The sequence below is a fragment of the Leptinotarsa decemlineata genome, unplaced genomic scaffold, assembly GCF_025532065.1.
Source record: "Leptinotarsa decemlineata unplaced genomic scaffold, Ldec_3_MD MMD2_tig00000199_RagTag_RagTag, whole genome shotgun sequence".
Classification (NCBI taxonomy): domain Eukaryota; kingdom Metazoa; phylum Arthropoda; class Insecta; order Coleoptera; family Chrysomelidae; genus Leptinotarsa; species Leptinotarsa decemlineata.
The window spans coordinates 14,269,449-14,291,865 of NW_027412544.1; the positions used below are offsets into that span (position 1 = coordinate 14,269,449).

Sequence of the window (22,417 nt, forward strand, 5' to 3'; positions counted from 1 at the left end):
AAATAATTATATATTCTCAATAATAATTTCTTCTTTTTAGAATTGTAAAATTATTTGGCAAATGTAACCTTTCATGATGTTGAATTAACTAAAAAAAATTTTCATGTGATACGTCAATAAATTGAGGATGAAAAACCCCCAAAAAATGCCATGAAGTATTTAGGTACGTAATCCAAAAAATATTTAGTGTAGACCAGGAAATGCAAAACTTGTAGAAATGACAGAAATGCTGAAAATAACTCTTCGAATTGATAACAGAATAATATTTTTTTTGTTCTCGTTTAGGTTGGAAAGAAGGCAAAAAGATTTGAGGAATCTCAAAGTGAGGCTCTAAAAAACATTCAAAGTAGGCACATTGGAATTGATGACATGTAACTCGACAGAGAAAAATGGAATAATCTATCATCCCAGCCATCAATTTTCGTTCCGTCATTCCACCTCCAAAAAGTGAATTCTGTTCAACAATCTATAAAATACTCTTTTATTTACATAACAATACGTCGTGTGTGATATTGAAAATGAATATGATGAGACGATAATGGAATGTGAGTTGAAACCGCCCTTTTTAAACTGGGGGAGGACATCTAACCACCGTCGTAGTAGCGAACTCTGAGAATTCCTTGTCGATCGGCATTCGGTCGTCGTACAGTGTTGGGGCTTGCAGGATTATTCCAGCTGTTCCCACAAGAACGGCTAGAGTGAATATCCATAAAAATAGTCGATCCAATACCATGGCAACGTATTTCCAGTCCTCCTTCACCTGAAACAAAATAGCCGGACTCACTTCGTGTTTCGTCCTAAAGTGTGATATTCAATAAAGATGTGCTTTGTATCATAGTCACGAATGATTACCGTGTTTGATATGCTCAGTAAAAAAGCATATTACTGGGTGTTTTCAGAATCACTTCAATTTGAAAGATTCAACTCATTTGGTGTTATAAAAGAAATAAAAAAGATAAACGACCTTTCAACCTGAATGAGAGTAATAGGCTATAGTAACTATGGTTGTGGCCATTCTTATAATTTTTTTCATCAGATATACAGATATATAATAATAAGATAAATAGATAAATACAATTCTGATCATTCCCACATTGATTTAAATTTGAAAGCCACCGGTAGACAGTTGTTTCAGCTTATTGGACATCGTCAGTACCGGTCAGGCAGGTAGAGATAGGTATAGGGAACCCTAATATAGTTTTGAAGGAAATCTACTTCTGTGTCAAATTACGCTACTAAATACGGCGTGTTCCATTCAACTTTATGAAATTATTTAATTAAATGTGTGTCCAAATTTTGAGGCAATTTTTTTCGCCACTCTGAATAATATTGCATTAAAAATTCCATGTGGTAGTTAACTTTAACCTTTGAGCTGAGCAGTACATTTGATCACGAGCAGCTCGTTACTTGTTACAGGGTGAAAACAATTTTTAAATTATGGTCTGTATTTTTGAATTTCTCAAAATATCTCAGAAACGGCCAGTTTTAAGTATGGAAAATATAATAGTAATTCACTTTTATTTTGTCTATAGTATCTAAAAAAAAATATAACTTTGGTATGTGACTTTTTTGGGACTCACCCTATATATTTCTCATGGACCCACATATGACTGTGCTAAAAGGAGCGAATGGCGGGGACCGAATGGCGGGGACCACCCTGTATATATATATATACATGTCATATATGTCATATATATATATATATATATATATATATATATATATATATATATATATATATATATATATATATATATATATATATATATATATGAAGTTTAACGTCGGCACTTGTTTGTGCTTTGAATTTAATTTGAAATGATGCGGCCAACTGCGACCTAATGACGTTCAGTGTTTGTCAAATTCAACTTTTTTTTTTATTTGAAAAAGTGCATTTCTAGATCGAATTTAACAAAAAGTTACTTGAAAAAGTTGTGTCTACGGCAATTTCATATCCATTTGCCAAATTTTATGCGACTAGGAAGAAGTTGACGTTTTGCTTATTTTTGACAGATATCCCCTTTATTTTGAAAAACTAGTTCGGTTAATTGTCATCAATTCATGTATACATAACAAACTCATCATGGAGTTTAACTTTTCTGATAAATTTTTACTTATACGGACATTTTTAGAGAGAAATTGAAAATGTGCTATAAAAATTTTAACATGACTGGTGCAAAGTTTCACTTGTCTATTTTCTCAAACAAACCTTTGATTTCGAAAAAGCAGAGGCAACTGAAAAAAATGCAAATAATTCCAATAGAACTATTATTATTATTATTATAAATTTTAAACAACAGTAATATTATAGAAAATACAAATGGGTACAAAAAATTACTTATTGATCTAAATGAGGTTGTCAAAAACTTATAGCCTACATTTAAGTATGTCGTCCTCCACGTTCAATACAAATTATGGTCCTTCTACTGACATCTGTAACTGCATTTTTAATAAATCGGGGATTTATATTTGCACAGCACTCGCGAATGGTATTTTCCAGAAGTTGTATGTCAGTAAATGGTCTACTTCGGTACACTTTTTGTTTCAGGTTAGCTCACAAGAGAAAGTCTAAAGGTGTCAAGTCGGGTGATCTAGGTGGCCAATAATGTTCCCAGTTACGTCCAATAACTTTGCCTTTGAACATTTGTTGGAGGGACTGTTTTACAGCAACTGTGTGATGTATTGGTGCGCCATCAAGCTGATACCATAGGTCCTATTCAATATTCAAAGGCATATTATCCAAAACTTTACTATCCTCATTATTCAAAAGGTTGAGATAACCGACGGATGATAAATTTTCCTAAAGAAAATTGGCCCAATTATTTGGTCGTTAAGTATCCCACACCATACATTAGTTTTGAAGGAATACTGATCATCACATTCAACTGTGAAATTGGGATTTTCTTGGGCCCACCATCGGCAATTTTGAGAACTTATCGTTCCATTTGAAGAGAACGTTGCCTCATCTGTCCATAAAATTTTAAACGGAAACTTTACATTTTCTTCTCTCTCTCCTTGAAACCAGAATGAAAACCTCAAACGGATATCAAAATCTCGTTGTTTTAATGAATTTCAGCTTGTAAGGCCAAAATTTATATTTTAATAAAATTTTTCTAACACTTTCTCTCTTGTAATCAGTATTTTTTATAATATCGGTTATGCTCGTTTGCCCGTGTTCAATAACATTTGAACAAATGTTAAGTTGGCCCTCCTCATCATATTTATTTGGAGTGTGCTTTTTCTTAAATTGATTTGCTACGAATCCTGTTTCTCTGAATTTCGACATTATCCTTGACACAGTAGTATGTTGAATATTTTTTCCTGGATGCCGTTCATTAAAAATGTTAGCTACTTGCCGGTATGGTGTACTCTCACCACATATTAAAACTATTTCTATTCTTTCCTGAAGAGACAACATTATTGCAACAATAACTGTTGAAAATATTACAAGTAAATCAACAACTTGACACTATCATAGCATGCATTTTGCTTCTCAAGACCTACTTAAAATTTTTATCCAACGTAATTAAGCATCCTTACCGCCCTAGTTAGTGTTTATAAATAATCTGTAAATACTGAATATTGAAATTTTATTGTAATTTCAACTCTAGTAATTTTATTAATACTTATTGCAGTTTTTGAGTTGTGTCTGCTTTTTCGAAATTGAAGGTACTGACGTTTGTTTAAGAAAATAGCCGAGTGATTGAAACTTTGCACCAGTCATGTTAAAATTTTTAAAGCACATTTTTAATTTCTTTCTGAAAATGTCCGTTTGAGTGAAAATTCATCAGAAAAGTTAAACTACATGAGGAGTTTGTTATGTATACATGAATTGATGGCAATTTTCCGAACTTGTTTTTTAAAATAAAGGGGATATCTGTCAAAAATAAGCAAAACGTTAACTTTATCCTAGTTGCATAAAATTTGGCATGTGGATATAAAATTGCCGTAGACACAACCTTTTCAAGTAACTTTTTGTTAAATTCGATCGAGGAATGCACTTTTTCAATTTTTTTCAAAAATAAAGTTGAATTTGACAAACACTGAACGTCAGTGGGTCGCAGTTGGCCGCATCATTTTAAGTTAAATTTAAAGCAGAAACAAGTGCCGAAGTTTAACTTTATTGAAACTTCTCGAAAAAAAAGTTTCCCATATGTTGCGCACTTTAATGGTGACATACGTATATATATATATATATATATATATATATATATATATATATATATATATATATATATATATACAGTGTCATAGCTTCATATCTTCTATTAATTAATTATCTGCGAGCGCTTTCGACAGTTGGTAGTACTGTCATCTTCTAGGCACTCCTAAAACTGAACTGGTTATCCTGTTGTCTGCTTCTTTATACGGTCAGAGCGTCTTAACTCAGGTATTTTAGTTACTCTAACAGACAAAACAACACAACGATGGACAGCATTTACGTACGTAGGACACCAAACCAAAAAACTAACAAACATCTTCAAACCACTGAACATCAACATCACATACAAGCCGAACACGAAGATAACACAAAAAATGAACAAATATGAAAAAGAAGAAGACAAAGACCAAAACGGAATATACAGTATACATTGCTCGGACTGCAACAAATTCTATATCGGCCAAACCAAGAAAAAACTGATCCAAAGGTACAATGAGCACAAAAAGGCATACATAAATCCAACAGTATATAAATCAAATCTTGCAACACACGCCATACAAAACAAACATAATTTCCCTCCACCAGAGAACATAAAACTCATAAAACAAGTCAACAAGGGAAACCGCATGGTCATTTGGGAAAACTTGAATATCTATAAATTTAACAGTCATAAATCACTTATCGAGGAACAAGTACAAATCAAAACACAACAAGACCTCACATTCAATATATTGGCTCTTAAATTGAAATCAATATGGGAATGATCAAAAAGTAGGTACCTATCTATTTATTATATATATATATATATATATATATATATATATATATATATATATATATATATATATATATATATATATACAGTGTGTCTCACTTCTCATGGAAACACCTCCGTATTTTCCGTAGTATTCGAGGTAGAACGATGAAACTCTCTGGACTGATGGAAATGCTCAAAATTCACCTACCACCTGAATTAGGTTGGTCAAAGTGATATACACTGTCCGTCACTCGCGATGGAACACCCCATTTTTACGGTAAAATATATTAGGGGGCAAAATAGGCTCAAAATGCCTTCAGATTCGTGATCAGGACTACCATCTTACTACGATTACACTTTTTTCCTGAAAAAATTTCAGTCCTGAAAAATCCGAATTTGTCTCACTGCTTATGGAAACACCCCCGTTTCTTCCGAAATATTCGAGGTGGAACGATGGAACTCTCAGGACTGATGGAAATGCTCAAAATGCACCTATCACCTGAATGAGGTTGGCCAAAGTCATATAAAATGTCTGCCACTCGCGATGGAACACCCCATTTTGACGGTAAAACATATTATGGGGCAAAATACACTCAAAATTCCCTCAGATTCGGGATCAGCACTACCAACTCACTACGATTACACTTTTTTCTAGAAAAATTTCAGTCCTGAAAAATCCGAATTTGTTTCACTCCTCATGGAAACACCCCCGTATCTTCCGTAATAATTGAAGTAGATTTGTTTTTTGGTTTTGACATCAAAACATGAACGAAATTGTTTAAGAGAAACTCGACTTTTGTTTTCAGATAAATAATTTATTTTTTATTTTGTTGTCAAGAAAGTTATTCCTTCTCAATAAGAGAGAAAATGGTAATTTTGTAAGAGGAACGGAAACATGTGATAAGTGAGGTTTTACGATGGTTAATGTCAGTTCATATTTTCATTTTCCCATTATTAAAAAAAAAACAAGGAAATTTTGAGGCGAAAAATGTTATGTAGTTCAAAATTCTTTCGAAGTACTACTTTCAAAATCACATTTTCAATTAAAGAACAAAACAATCAATTTCAAACGATTGAACTGTTGACAATTTTATATTTTTGTACCTTCTATGAAATAAACGTTGGAGGGGAATGAATAAGAATATGTCACAATTACAATACATCGAACTTACAATGTCTCTAGGTAACGAAAACCATGACTTTCTTCAGTTGAGAAAAGATGATAGTCATACGCAGCCAAATCTTGTCAGATATTAGCATATTGATAACAAGTCAGTGTTCTTTTTTTCAATAGCTCTTTCACAATTGACATCACTACATGCAATTAAGGTGTCATCAGTAGAAAGGTTAAAAAATTCCACATTCTACGGAAAAATCAAGATCATTCAGATAAAAAATGGAAAGAAGGGGGCCTATAATACTTTCCTGTGGAATACCTACATCATTTATCATACATGATATTTGATCTTTAAAACGTAGGTACATGTTGCTTGCGGTAGTCATTTAGCCAATTATGCACTATACCACGAATTCGATATTGTTCTAGTTTGGATGATAATATTTTCCTATCGATTGTCACAAAGGCTCTCTTCAGGTAGAGGAATACCTCGAAAATATATTTATTGTTATCTAATTGTGTTTTAACGAAGCATAGGGCCAGTTGCAGTACTGTTTCATAAGAATACTTTTTCGAAACCCAGATTTATTATTCATTGATACTGAATTTTCTGAAACGTGTTCTGGTAATTGTTCATAAACAGTTATTTTCAAAAGTTTTTCAATTGGTGGCAAATTTTTAGTTATTGGGAGATCTTCTGCTTTAGTGGTATGCCTAATTTTATGAAGTCACTAACGAATCAAAATAATTCGAAGCTTATTTTCTAGAGAACAGTCAGTTCTGAACGATGGAAAAACAATCTGTATCATGCTCAAAATTGATAACAGTATAGAAATTGGTAGATTTACATGTAGACGTTGATATTTTTATGATTTTCCTTTTGACGTATGTTTTAGACAAAACTTTTCTGCCACTCTAGTGAATGATTATGAAATACTCTGTTGGAATGAATGTTTTTATCTATCTATCTATCTATCTATTGTCATTATTATACTCATTTTGATATAAAAAACGACAACTATAGGAAACTGGGCCACCACACTTCATGTATCTCTTTCTCCGACAGTGAAGTGAAGCACTTATGCAGAAAAAACTCCCACGTTCGAACACAGTATCAAATCCCAAAGTGCTTCAAGGCAATAGAAGCGTCGGAAATCGATAGCAACATGGAGTTTCCGACATCACTTGACTTAAATGATTGATAACGTCATCACTTTTCGCATCACCTGAGTGTTTCTTTTGTTTCATTAATTTGAAATTTAGTGGCAGTCGGGTAGACACGTTCATATCAACTCAAAAAGCTTTCTACAAGGGCTCTTCTGACAAATGTGTATTCAGTTATTCAACACAGCGTTGATGTTCATCTTTGAGCCTGAAAAAGTGTTGAATGAAACAAATGACACTAGAAAATAAATTGTTCACGTCTGAAAAGTGGTTAGAATTTCATTTGTCCTCATGAGGTATTGCAGTCGACAAGCGAGTCGGTTCATGAATTTCAATGGATGCTATATTCCACTAACATTCCAATTTTCATTCCGAAACAATATTGTTAGTGATAAAAAACATATTTTTGAAAAAAATGTCAATACCAGGGGAAGGCCAACTTAACTATATTCATGCATTGATTATTAACATTTTGAGGGCTTTTTAATTTAGCATGAAAATTATGTTTACTGACGAACTAGATTTATTTTGAATTTTCCGAGACGCCATATTTCCTTCAGAGTATTTGAGTATTCAGTGTTTAGATGCATCATATCTACAATAAACCCAGGCAAATGTGAAATTATAAATAATAAAAAACGATAATACAGTTACAATTATTATGAGCGACACCTAATAGAGGACAATATAGCTTTCAATAGTGTTGTGTACGAATCAGTACACACTATCAAAGCCTGGTACTGGGACACTTGACGCTTGTAACAGGTCAAACCATGGCCAATACGGCTTGACTGAAACAGCTTTAAATATTTACCAATGAGAATGACATGTGTTTTTTATCATGTTAAAAAAAATCACTGTTCTGAAGTTTCACAATACTGATCGGTATTATTGGTGATACGAATCTCCATGAAACATGAACTGTAAAACATCTCAATTTCATTAAACGGTTTTTGAATGGTATTTTTAGCTTGCCCTGTTCATTTGTATGATCATTTATTCATTTATTTGGGTCAAATTCAGTAATTGAAATTTGACCCCCTTAATTTAATAAATTCTGTATCATTGCAAATCCAAGATGGCCGCCACTACAAAATGGCGGATTACATAAGTTTTTCACAACTTCCTCAATGTGGGTATCAAATGACAGGGCCTGACTAGTAGAATAGTAATATAATCTAAAAAGGATATAAATCCAAGATGTCCGCAGCTACAAAATAACGGATTACATAATATTTTTTCACAGTTACCTCAATATGGGTATCAAATGACAGGGCTTGACTAGTACTATAGTAGTACACTATGAAGAAGATACAAATTCAATATAATCTATGCAAAGACCTTTGTCAACTCAGAATCGGGATACAACTATGGATCTCCCACCCAAGTCGTCAAAAATTTTGTATCGTGTCAAGGACTCTGTGGGTTAGGGTGGCTAAAAATGATACGTCGTTAGCGATACACTACCCAAGTTGAAGTGAAAGATAAAATATTGCCAAGAACTGTGTGGCATTGGATGAAAACTTAAAACTGAAAACTTGATAAAAAAATAAGTGAAAAAAATGTTTCGTGTTGGATGGTTTTATTGAACAATGTACTGAAAAGTAAAAAATAATTTGAGAGGTCCTAGGTAGCAGTCATCACACCACTCTCCTCAGCAATCTATGGTATTGATTAGAAAAAAAATAATAAAATCGTTGGGTGCAGCTTAACTTTAGTGAATAAGTAAATACTATACCCAACGAGTTGATTATTTTTTTATCTGATCAATACCGTAGATTGCCAGGTCTTTTCCATATCAGTAGCCCGATTTCGACTTGATATTCCTATAGAATACCTTACAATGTATTATTGAGAAGTCAATACCATCAAATAACTGAAAACAAATATTCTGAGTGGGCTGGAGATGAATATCAAAATACAAAAAAAAAGTTTTTATGAGTAATAATTTTGTGTTATAAAAAGGCCACGAACGAAGCCAATATAAAAATCAACGAAAAACTTTACTTCCACAAACAAAAAAAAAATTATATCTAGGAGAATATATAAATGAAACGCTAAGATGAAGAAATAATAGTAGAATGAGAAATAAAGTCGAAGACGAGGAAGGGTAGGTTACCTATCAAAAATCAAGTATTGAAAAATTTCTGGAACTGTGAGATTGCAGGAAGCAGAACACGAGGAAGTCTGTTTAATAATAATAATAATAAATGGTCTTTATTTTTATCTTGCCGCAGTTTAGCTAACGCTATTTCACCACTCAACCAAGAATATTTTCATACATGTGTGTATAAATAGTCATATAGTAGCATAATTCAAAACTAGGATCTAATCTAGGTTCTGACATCATGAAACAAAAGTACATGTAGCAAAAATGATAATAAAAAAAACATAATGAAATGAAATTGATTGTATGATTTAATGAGGTTCTATCAGAATCTTCCGTAAAACAATTTTGAGTCATTTAATCTTCATCTCTATATAATATATGTACAGTGTCACACATAAAGTCCGCATCAAATGGGATTTTTTTTGTTCATCTCTTCAAGCAACTTTTGATATCTCCATTAGGTTGTGCTTTAAAAATGATGCCAAATGACATGCATATGACCGATCAAGTGATTTTTCTTCCCTGTCAAATTTGACATTTTTTTCAAAAAATGTTCAGGAAAGCAGTTATTGCTCCAAATTTCAAAAATCGGTAAAGAAAAAAGATGATTGTTTTTCCATTTTTTACCCATATACCAATTTTCAGCTCTCTAGTAGTAGATTGTTTTTCCACTTTCTACCCATATACCAATTTTCAGCTCTCTAGTACAAATTTAGTTTTTTTACAGTTTTTCGAAAATTTGACATTTGCCGATTTCTCAAATTTAGCCAAACCCCAACAAAGTTAGTGCTTTATGCCTAACTTATCTTTCCAACGCATTTTTATTACCAATTGCAATTCTAAATACAACTTATTTCGTAAAAATTTAAAACACCAGAAAAAATTATGCCAAAAATGATGCAAAGTTGATACAGTTCTTAAAAACAGATAAATATTTCACTTTATTTCTACTTTTTGCGAAATAGCTTGATACATAAGCATAATTAAAAAACAGTATCAATGAAAAGTCAATAATTTATTCCTTACTGCACTTTTCAAACAGTTAAACTTTGATTTACTAATTACGAAAAATTACAACGCAATTAAACTAAGGGAAGGAATTATAGGGAAGTAATTTCACATTTACTAAATATCTTTTATGAAGTATGAATGAACAAAATTACTTCAGAAATCAATTTAGATTTTGTTGCCTAGAAAACTAAACCGTAAAAAATTCTAACAAACATCTGTTAAAATAAAGTTATAATTTAAATTAAGAACACTAAATCAAATCGAAACATATGCCTAAACCATGTAAATACCAATAGAAATACAAATTGAAAAGTCACATTTCGGTGTGCCTTCCACCACGTTCAATGCAATCAATTGTCCATTTTAAAACATTTTTAACTGCATTCTTTATACTACGGGGTTTCGTGCTTACAACACATTCTCGAATAACTGCCTCTAAATGGTTTATATCTCGAAGAGGTCTTTGCTTATACACCTTTTGTTTTAAGTAACCCCACAAGAAGAAATCTAGTGGGGTTATATCAGGAGATCTAGGCGGTCAAAAGTGTTCCATATTGCGACTGATTACTTTGCCCCTAAATATTTCCAAAAGACGTTCTTTAACCAACCTTGTAGTATGAATAGGTGCACCATCACACTGATACCACACAACATTTCTTACTTGAAGGGGCATATTATCCAAAACTTCAGATAGTTCGGTATTCACAAAGTGTAGGTAGTCCGCAGAATTTAAATTATGTCTAAAAAAGTATGGTCCTATAATTTGATCGGTAAATATGCCACACCATACATTCGTCTTAAACGAATATTGGTCTCGACATTCGATTACGAAATGTGGGTTTTCTTTTGCCCACCGCCTGCAGTTTTGCGAGCTCACAACGCCATTTAAAGAGAAGGTCGCTTCATCTGTCCATAAAATTTGATAAGGAAAATGATAATTGTCTTCTTTTTCCCCTTGAAACCAAAAAGAAAAATACAAGCGCATATCGAAGTCCCTTTCTTTTAATGTATTGATAAATTTCGGTTTATAAGGCGTACATTTATTTTTGTGTAAAACACGTCGCACACTCTCTCGGTTAACATCTGTTCTATCTGCAATATCTTGAATACTCGTTTTTTTATGTTCTACGACATCCAAACATATTTCAAATTCCACTTCTTCAGTATTTCTATAAGGCTGATGTATAATTTTCTAAAATTACTCTCAACCGAGCCAGTAGATTTAAACTTAGCTATTATCCTACTAACTGTTGCCTGATGAATATTTCTTGCAGGATGTCTGGCATTGAAAATATCAACTACTTGTCGATGACCGGTATTCTCGCCGCATATATTGAAACGATTTCAATTTTCTCTTGAAGATTCAGCATTTTTAACAACACACTAGACAACGAATAAACTATTTTAAATCTAAAACTGATAAACACTATTTTGAGTTATTCAACAACTGTCATATGACAATAAAATATTTTGCTTATTCAGTTCAGTAGAATTGTTTCCACAGTACCCTTAGTTTAATTTCGTTGCAATTTTTTGTAATTAGTAAATCATAGTTTAACTGTTTGAAAAGTGCAGTAAAGAATATATTATTGATTTTTCATAGATATTGTTTTTTAATTATGCTTATGTATCAAGCTATTTCGCAAAAAGTAGAAATAAAGTGAAATTTTTATCTGTTTTTAAAAACTGTATCAACTTTGCATCATTTTTGGCATAATTTTTTCTGGTGTTTTAAATTTTTGCGAAATAAGTTGTATTTAGAATTGCAATTGGTAATAAAAATGCGTTGGAAAGATAAGTTAGGCATAAAGCACTAACTTTGTTGAGGTTTGGCTAAATTTGAGAAATCGGCAAATGTCAAATTATCGAAAAATTAAAAAAAAACTAAATATGTACTAGAGAGCTAAAAATTGGTATATGGGTAAAAAATGGAAAAACAATCATCTTTTCTCTTTACCGATTTTCGAAATTTCGAGCAATAACTGCTTTTCTGAACATTTTTTGGAAAAAATGTCAAATTGGACAGGGAAGAAAAATCACTTGATCGGTCATATGCATGTCATTTGGCATCATTTTTGAAGCACAATCTAATGGAGATATCAAAAGAGATGAACAAAAAAAAATCCCATTTGATGCGGACTTTATGTGTGACACTGTATAAGAAACTTACAAAAGAGTGTCAGTCCTCATACAATACACATATTGTAGAATATAGTTATATGTAGGTATAACAATTTTCAGGTGTCTATATAATTGAACAACGAGGTTTGTATGGATAAAAAATAAATAAATGAATGAAAACCATTGAGTATTTGCTGAGGAAAACAGATTAATATTTTGGTACTGTGAAAGACGGATTTTTGAAACTTTTTGTATTGAATTACCTATTGGTTTCATATTTTCTTTATTTTTCTATAAGTCATTTTCATTATTCAAAGAAACTGACTCCTCGAACCAAAAAATTCGATAAAATAGGACTGATATGAACCTCTGGTAGTTCAAAGATGTGAAACAAATACCAGAAGATTCTAAAAGGCTTCACTATTATCAATGTATAAGCGGTTCAATTTCCCATTTCCCCAAATGAATACATTTTCAGTTGAAGTATGAATGCGTAACCATCATATCCTGGGGTAAACTCTTCATTAGAAAGAAAAATACATAAATCAGTAGGGTTTAATGTTGTCATATTGATGAATATTCCTATTCAACTGAATAATGAGCATGCCATTTTGCTATTTATGTTCTCACTGGAGTGAATATAAACATCAACTTATTTCGTCGTGACGTTTGACGGAAAAAGCTTTTCAGAGTTCCATTTGAATCACACCTCCGACCTATTTATTTGGAATTATTGACTATATTTTAAATTTATGTAGCTACATTTATTTTCAGGTTGTTCGAATATTTGAGAATTTCAGTCCGTCTGTCAGAAAGCAGATCAAGCAGGACGGTAGTTTAGCAATTATTGGTTCTGTTGGTAACGGATGGTTCTTCGTATAAATAAAATGAAAACAGGGAATTCCATGGTGGTCTTGGTTTCGTTGGTAATCCTGGCGACAGGTCTGTTCTGCTGGCATTCCTGCCGTATTAACAGCAATAACCCACGTCACTTTCGATGGATTGGCTTCAATTACACTTACTCGATTTTTATGTCACTTGAGTTTGAGAGTCTGAGAATGATTACTGCTTTTTTTTCTTTTGAAATTCGATGGCTGCCATAGGAATTCTAGTGTAGTAATGCCTTATATTGGACAGGACAACAGTTTTTTCGTATTTTATTACGTGCCCTGTTTCTGCTAGGGCATGTTCTTGGGTTACTTGAGGCGGCAGCTATTCTTGTGTTGATGTGTTGAATACTATTCTAGTATTAATGGCGTCATGAAAACTTTTGTAATGCTGGTTTCTCGTGGCTCCACGATATATATATATATATATATATATATATATATATATATATATATATATATATATATATATATATATATATATATATATATATATAATGTATTGCGATTATAATGTTGAAAACGATATGTTCTGCAGATTCTCATTGATATTGTTTGGTTCATAATGAGCGATACTTTTTTTTCAAAGCATAGTGTAACACTTTGGTAATTATTCACAGAAATCGATTTCATTTCACTTATCGTTTGTATTTTTCCTAGTCATTGATGCATTTTCTAAGCAGTGTCTTGTTTATGTTCTTGATAAATGAATTCTGTAAGCTGAAACTGAACCCCTTTTCCTTACATTTTTGTTCTGCCAGAAAGAATTTTACGGGTTAAATTTATGAGGCAGAACACTGCAGACAATGCTTCATTTTTCATTGTCAGAGCATCACAAACAATCCTTTATGGTCAAGGAAATAATAAGTTCTGTACAAGAGGAGCTTTCTCGTAAAATATTTCACAAAAACTATACTCTGATGTTACTCAAAACAAAATTCAGAAGGATAGAGAATAATTTCTCGAGACAGAATTTCAATAACTTGAAAAAAATTCGACGTGTTGCCTCGTAAAATTCTGTGGAAGTGCTCTCGATGAGCTGTAGTTACAGAGTGAATCATCAAATCAGTATGACATACCATACCGAAATCGATATAGGTTTTCTTTCATAAAAAATGAAAAAATCTTTATTCAACAATCATAACAATCACAACGTGTTTCCTGGGAAATTCCAACTATATTGGAGGTAGTGGAAGAACAGTTCAGTTGTTGGATTTATTGCGGAACTGAACTGAACTTTGCCCTTTATTTTTAAAAATTTTCTGTTGGTGTATTTCCTCAATCTTGTTTTTTTTTATATTTTTTGAAAATATTATTATTATTATTATTTTCCCCGTAGTGTGCGCTGGTCAGACCCTATCCCCCGAATCCCCGATAGATTCGGGAGGGCGCGCCAGCATTATCAACCAATGACCACTCCCCACATTATGGAGTAAGTGATCATTGCGTCCGAGACTCGTGTGCCCTGAGCAAGCGCAGTGAGCCAATAATGACAGCCTTCTGCATCTGTGCGGCTAAGATTTCTGCCTTACTGCGGCAAGCCGGTATGATTTTAAGATTCGAGAGTAGTGAGGACATCATTCTACCAAGGACTCCAATAATTAGAACAACCATCTTGACAGAGTGATCTGGATAGAGTCTGCGGAGTTCGAAGAGAGAAACTTGATATTTTATCCGTTTTTCCTTCTCTTTTCTGACGATATTCGTCTCGCCAGGAGCTGAAAACTCCACGACAAATATCGTTTTGCTCTGGTGGTCGAGAACGACCACATCAGGCTTATTAGCTTGTATGAGCCTGAGGGTGGGGAACGAATAGTGCCAATAAATTCGGCACTTCTCGTTCCTCACAACGGATTAAATATTCCCCGGAGCGTAGGGCAACACCGGTGTCTCGTCAATACCGTAAGAGTGCCGTAGATGGTAATATAGTACTCTTAGAGCCGCGTTATGTCGGTGGATACAGGCCGAGACCGCATATGCTGGACATGCTGATAGCAAGTTCATTAGGGTCTCGGGCGCCTCGCGGCAGGCCCTGCACCTTGTGTCAGGAACCTCTATACCTATCACGCGACTGCGGTAGACTAAGATGTTGAAGACACCATCCTGGCAAGCCATAATAAACCCCTCAGTTTCCGACTTCAGCCCACTCGACCTAAGAAAAGCGAAGGTCACGCGCTTTGATAAGCCAAGGTCTCCAATGTTATTGAAAAAGACCCCATGCATAGGCTTATCCTTGTGTTTCCGCAGAAGTGAGGTGATCTCTGCGGCTTTTATTTAAGCTTTTTGCTGAACAGGTTCCAACTCGGTGACAGAGTTGTGGTCAGCTCGTTCAGTGTCGAACATAATACCGAGTTCATCAGCGTATTATTATTATTAATACAGAGTTTCATACGTGAGAAAATGAAAAATTCGCATTTCCAGAACTTCGATGAGCACCTACGTAAAATTTTATGGAATTTCTCTGGATAGGTTGTAGTTATGGAAAGCATAATTAAATTACACTGCCATGCTTTACCAAGTTTGAAACAGATGTGTACCAAGCGTACCTCCGAGAAATTTTGTCTAAGTCACCAAATGAGCGTAAAATGCAGTAGCGAGATTGATACAAATTTGTATTTTTGGGGAAATGAATAAAGTGAATCAAAAATTATCATCAAAGTGCCTCGGGAAAAAATCCGTATACATTTTTTCAGCAGGTAACGAATGCATTTCAGATAGATCTGCGGAAATGGATCGTACTTGGTTATCATTGCAAAAGCGAGAGTTTGAAAACGGTAATATGAACCTGATTTCAATATTTGGAATATTGAATGTGGATTATTAAATTTTGAAAATAAAAACTAGTTGTTTTTTGAAACATAAGTCATCAAAAGAAAATGAGGTAGGTATTCACATTTATTTTTTTCATTGATTATTCAATTTTTGGATACAGGTTAACGACTGATTGCACTCTTTAGTGGCTTATATCACGCAGTAACTTTCCAAACTGAACTTTTCAGTTTGGTCTTTATTACTTCAGCCGATTCTCTATTGATTTAGCTTTGTTTATTTCTCAGATTGCAATAGGTTGAATACCCAAAGAGAATAGCCTAAACGAATTAATAATCTACAAGCTACTACAGTGAACTATTGTAGACACCCTATTGAATTATCGTAGCATATATACTTCAATACAAACTTTTATACGAAAGAAAATTTAAAAAATCCTAATTCACAAACTACGTCATGCGTAATACCGTAGAATTTTTCGAAAATTCTTTCAGTAGACTGAAATGTCAGGATGAATCAATAAATCAGGGTGATATGCTGTATCGAGTTCGATACGAATTTTAGAACTTGAACGAATGAAGAACTCGTGTTTCTGAAACTAACGATGAGTACTACTAAGAATTTTCCATCTATTAAAAATTCAACTCAGGGTTGTATGAGTGGTTATGCCTCAATACAGTATCTTCGTGAATTGGAAAAACTGAACTATTGAAATTTTATCATCGCAGAAAATCTTGTCAACCTGTTGTTATTCAGAAGGAAGGCGAGCAAATACCTGATTTCGATTTTAAATTCATCAGTTCCACTTTGCCCAGAAGTAACACGCCTGATATATTTTTCATTAATTCTATTTTCTATTTTTATCAACTACCTCATGAATAAACATTACATCAGTATTTTCATGGTGAGATGTTAGATGGAACTTGTGGCTGTATTTCCTAGACGAATGAAAATCCAATTATAATCACATAATTGGATTCAGATTCCTCATCGTTTCCGATGTGAGCAAAGCACCCACGTCGAATCGCCCGGATACCTTTCTTTCCCAGAAACTGATCTCTTCTAAATAAATCCTTTCCAATCAATGGATAGGATTGAATCAAATGTACTGTCATCGTGACATGAGTAGATTTGATTCTTCCGTGACATGAAGTCCTGATGTTATGGATGAATTGATTACTTCATCTTGAAATGTCATTCAGATCGGTGCTGATAAGGTAATAAGAAAAGTGTCTGATTTCGAAATTTCGAAGTCCGCCGAAGAACAGGGAATTTATAGTTAAGTAGTTTCGAAAGTACTTTTCCTCGCTCGTAATTCAAAGTTCATATGTAAGTAGTTGTTTCAGGTGGCTTTTTTTCTTCTTCTATAATGTTTTGTGCAGTTGCAGCTGTTTTTTAATCAATTGTCCTTTGTGAACAACTTCTGTGCGCTTTCTTCAAAACCAGTCATATGTATAATTATTATTTCAGGCGATTCAGTTGAATCAACCCATTTTTTATATGGAGTTAACAGTTCGCTAAGGCCAGGCTTGTCGAAGAGTCAACAAAACTATTAATAATTAATATTAATAATTTTTTTTCAATTTTAAATCCGTGAAAAGGAAGGCTGAAATGATTTCTGCTCACTTTCTCATCATCAACACCTGAATGAAAAAAATGTACCGTAGTGAAATTTAAGAATCAAAACATTTTCATTTTTGATGTTGATTTTACCAATAGATCCTAAGATATTTCGAAAAAAAATCAAGAAATATATAGGATGTTTTACATGAAACATATTTAAAAATATACACCTGTCACATAACACAACCTCTATCTGAAGTTTTTGTTGAAAGAAATGCGTAACCAAAAGTATCAATGGACGTGCCTAAGCGTTGTTTTGAAAACGTCATCATTCATGCAATATTGAATTCATTTCATTTGTCTGATACGTAATGTCTATTATGATAATTCTAGAGTGGTATGCATGCTCACCTTCGTAGAGTCCTCCAGCATTTTCGTATGCTCGGCAATAAATCTGATACAAAAACAAGACTTGTGTATCTCCGGAGGACACCGACTGTGCGAGTAAGCGGGGTTCCGGAGCACAGGACTTTTTAGGCCGTTTTCCGCACCGCTTTCGGTCAGTTCCTCCGATTCGGATAGGGTCATGGCGGTCGCTATCGGTCCGTGAATTTGACAGCTGCCGCCAAAGGGTCCACCGTCGGCGAGACTGGAAAAGATAATAAGTTATTGTTGTTGGCAGTGTCGGACTGGACGTATAGCAGAGGTGTTTGCCAGCGGGGGTCTAGCTTGTACGGACTCCCGACCCAGTCTTTCCTCTGGGTGACGGCATACATAAACAATTATTTATACATACTTAGAGAGAAATGAAAATGATGATTTCTGAAAAAAGTTGTTCATGATGCCATCTTTGAAATTTCTCGTTCAAAAGTATTCCTTATAGGTCCACGATATCATATGATTTTTTGTTTATATTGTTTATAGAATACCAGCGAGCTGCTCCGCACGGGTACAGTGCTGATACTAAATATACTACAGAATGTCTTTATTTACAACGTTCACAGTTTTTTTTTTCATTTGACAAAGCAAACATGTTTTCTTTAGAGGTTACTCTTGAAAGAGCCATATATAATTGGCCCGGTACCACCGCAAACGCTATGCCTCTGCATTTCAAATTAGAAATATATTCGATAATATTCATTCAAATCACATGCTATGAGGGGCTATGTTGATCACATCATGGAAAAATAAGATAAAGGATATAATGAAATTTTATAAACGCGCCTTTTCCACAGCAGCAGGCGTCTTACTCAGAATATGTTGTCGGCTGAAGCCGACAACAAACAGCACAGATTTGTCATCGCGTCATCTGTCTGTGAACAAGGTAACCAACCACATATTGGAAATTTGCCCAATTCCTCGTATAAGGAAAAAATTTCACATATATTCAGTGGGCATATTTGAAGACCGGCTACAAATCAAATCATCTAAAGGAACAATTTGTTCAGGCCAGTCACAACTCACTCACCGAAACCGGTCTGCAAGTGTGTTCCAATAATTGAAAGTCTATTGCGGCAGTTGTATCGGTAACAGCATATGCAGAAATAACTTCAGTGAAGAATTCTGCACTGAAACCTGTCGGATATAATCCAACGCCCTTCGTGGTATTAACCAGGGGAGAAGTTGTTTTCTGATAGGTGTCAGTCCATTAACTTACAGTGTAGGGAGTTAAGTCTGGCCTGAATAAATTGTTCCTTTAGATGATTTGATTTATAGCCAGTCTTCAAGTATACCTATAAAATATGTATATGTGACTATCTGACTATATCTACATCTGACTATATATGATATTTGTTTGTTTGTAAAGGATAAACTGAAAACTACCAACCGATTTTTTTAATTTGATCTCTGTAGAAAGTTACATTATTAGCAGGTAACATGGACTGTAGTTATTTTATTAAACAAAAATTACTTCGAGACAAAAATTTCAATAATGTTAGCCATGGTTCACAAGATTTGCCTATATCGTGCTCTGCCACAGATTTTGATATATAAAATAATGTATTATATGTTTGTAGTATCTAATTATCATCAACTACAGAACAAAATGCAAGGCTATTAATCTAACTATTAAAGTAAAAATTGTCTTTTTTTTTTGTTATTAAAATACGAGTAGATTCGAAAAGTTGTGGTGTTTGGGAACAGTGCTTGTTCAAATATAATAAATATTTTTAAATAAAATCTAAAAACATTCTTTTTTTCCCACGTACCGTCATAATAGGTTCTGGTGACCTTACTGCTGGATGTACGAGAATAATCTGCAAAACTGTCTTCTGTAAGGAATCTTGCATGTATTTATATCTAACAGTAGTTGTTTTCCGGTAGGTATTTACCAAAACTTCAGGTACATTGGGAGAGAAAAGTAGTTCGAATTCATGGTTCACAGATTTATCAAATTCAGAGTGTTTCATGGGGTTTAATCGTATTCGACCAAGTATTCAAAAACGATTCGTAGATGTCGAATTCAATAACAAAAACAAACTCTTCAATTTTCTCTCACCTCAATTTAGAATCAGATTTGTTCATACAATTTTCTGCATAAATATCACAAATAAGCTGCATTTTCAAAACCAGGGTACCAAAATTCTTTTTTATTTAAAATATGGACCAACAACTAGTTATTCTTCTTCATCTAGTCAACTAACAATATGAAGAAACAAATGGAATTATCAAAGTGTCATATAGTCGTTTAAATGAATATACTCAAAAAGACATATATATTTTTTGGGAAAGAAAGTTTTTGGCTTTCTACTACTCCATCTGATACAAAAAAATGGATGAGAGAATCTTCCAAAGAAAGGAAGGATTAATCAATTTGAAAATAAGTAACTTTATACATGGATGTGTAGATCATGCAAAGAAGTAACTTTCATATATATATATTCATAGTTTACTTATATTTTCACTGGTTTTTTTGTCATCAAACTTATTTTTGAGTTTGTTTTGAATAATTTGTAGCACATTCAGGATGTGAAAAGATTATGATAGCAAAATCTGTAAAAGAAAGAACACTTTTCATTGCATACCGTATCAACTGTGGAAAGTTTCAAAATCGAATTCCAAGTAAAAGTTTCTCAGCTTCGTACATTCTTACAACGTATCTGATAGAAAGTTTTCGGCACTTTATAAACTAAAATCTGTTTGAAAATCTATGGTAGACGTTATACTTAGCCACGACACCAATGATCAACATGAAGCAGAAACTGACAACTTACGTAACGTAATGTTAAATTCCGTTTCAAAATCAACCTCACACTAGTTTTGAATCATCATGAATACGTTTCAAATCATAGTTGATGTGACGTCATCGTTTCAACGCTAAAATGAATATATTTGAATCACAGACGAATACGTTTTGAATACATGAGGGCCAGGAAACACCTCACCTCGCCTTACGCCTTACGTGATTAGGTATTGCTAGTTGTCACTGTGAAAAAAGTTATTACTGCAGTTATGACAGAATATATTTATATGCAATCGTTTTTTTTCTCACGATTATGTTGCGTGAACTACAGAGCATGAACAATTTAGAGTACGTTCAAGAATAATATATAGCCAGATACACGTGTCTACGAATCGTTTCATTTTGGATTTGTATCATGCACACTCGATAAAATCTCTCTCTCTCTCTCTCTCTATATATATATATATATATATATATATATATATATATATATATATATATATATATATATATATATATATATATTCTCTGATAACTTTCCAATATTATTATCCATTATTTTATTTCAGGCTCATGAGGTGCTATCTGGTTTTTTCCGGATCAGTACGGCCCTGGTTGTCGTACGAAAATTATTCACAGAGATGGTCACCAAAAAACCAATTACGCAGAAAGTAATTTGTAATGTTCACTTTACTGTCGTCACAGTCGAAATATGTTATAAAACAATGAAGATCTTCGTGAAAATTTAAATTTCCTGAAAAACCTTTGAGCTGGAATAATTTATCTTCATACAGGGTACCTATTCCCCATGATTTTGCTACGAAAATACTTCTGAATCCGAAATATGATATAGAAACTACAGTAACTAATTTTTGGTTGAGATGGCGAGAGTGAAAGTATGTCAAATATTGAAAACCTAATTTATGTTCTGCGGTTTCATTATCTTACCTCTTTCGATGATTCAAGTGTCTTGATATGATCATTTAGAACATAGAAGGTTTTCTTAGATAATCAGGTAATGCCTATTGTGATCTGCTAACTGTTGTTGAATAACATAAGTAGCAGATTACATCTGCTACTAACATATATCGAGGATTCAGTGTGAAAAATGTGTGAACTTATTTTCGTTACTTCAAGAAACTGAGTGGAAAAATTGGTATGAATACAAAAAATGATAAACAGTTCATTCACACAAGTGCTGTGTTCTTCAAACTACTCCATGAAGATGGGGCACTTACAGTTTGAGGAAATATTTTGAAGTAGGTAAATACTCCAGGCTATTGAAAATAAATGAAACACAATTGCAGAATCATGAATTTCATGATCCGTGATTGGTCTTTAAGGTAGTGCGTTATGAGTCTGGTGATTGCCTAGTTATTCAACAAGAAATGATGACATAATTTATATTATTTCAATAGTCAAAAACATTTTTCTTTCCTTTCTCACTTCTTTTTGTTCTAACTATATAGGTGATTTGTAATTACTTTGAACGCGTATGATCCTCGTAGAAGTAGCGATGTATTTGGTTAAAACTCTCTCGCACACAGTTTACAGTAAGTTACTGACACTCAT

The 22,417-nt window shown here is 33.3% G+C and overlaps 1 protein-coding gene across 1 annotated transcript in view; it reads right to left on the minus strand.

The window, feature by feature from the left end:
- Positions 1-280: 280 nt before the first annotated feature.
- Positions 281-22,417, minus strand: part of nAChRalpha4 (nicotinic Acetylcholine Receptor alpha4) — a 700,819-nt gene continuing 678,682 nt past the window's right edge. Inside the window, exons 10-11 of the mRNA XM_074173005.1 lie at positions 18,073-18,310; positions 281-760 (exon numbers count right to left, since the gene is read on the minus strand). Of these exons, the coding sequence (XP_074029106.1) occupies positions 566-760; positions 18,073-18,310 (433 nt within the window). The 3' untranslated portion in view covers positions 281-565. The remainder of the gene's footprint in view (positions 761-18,072; positions 18,311-22,417) is intronic.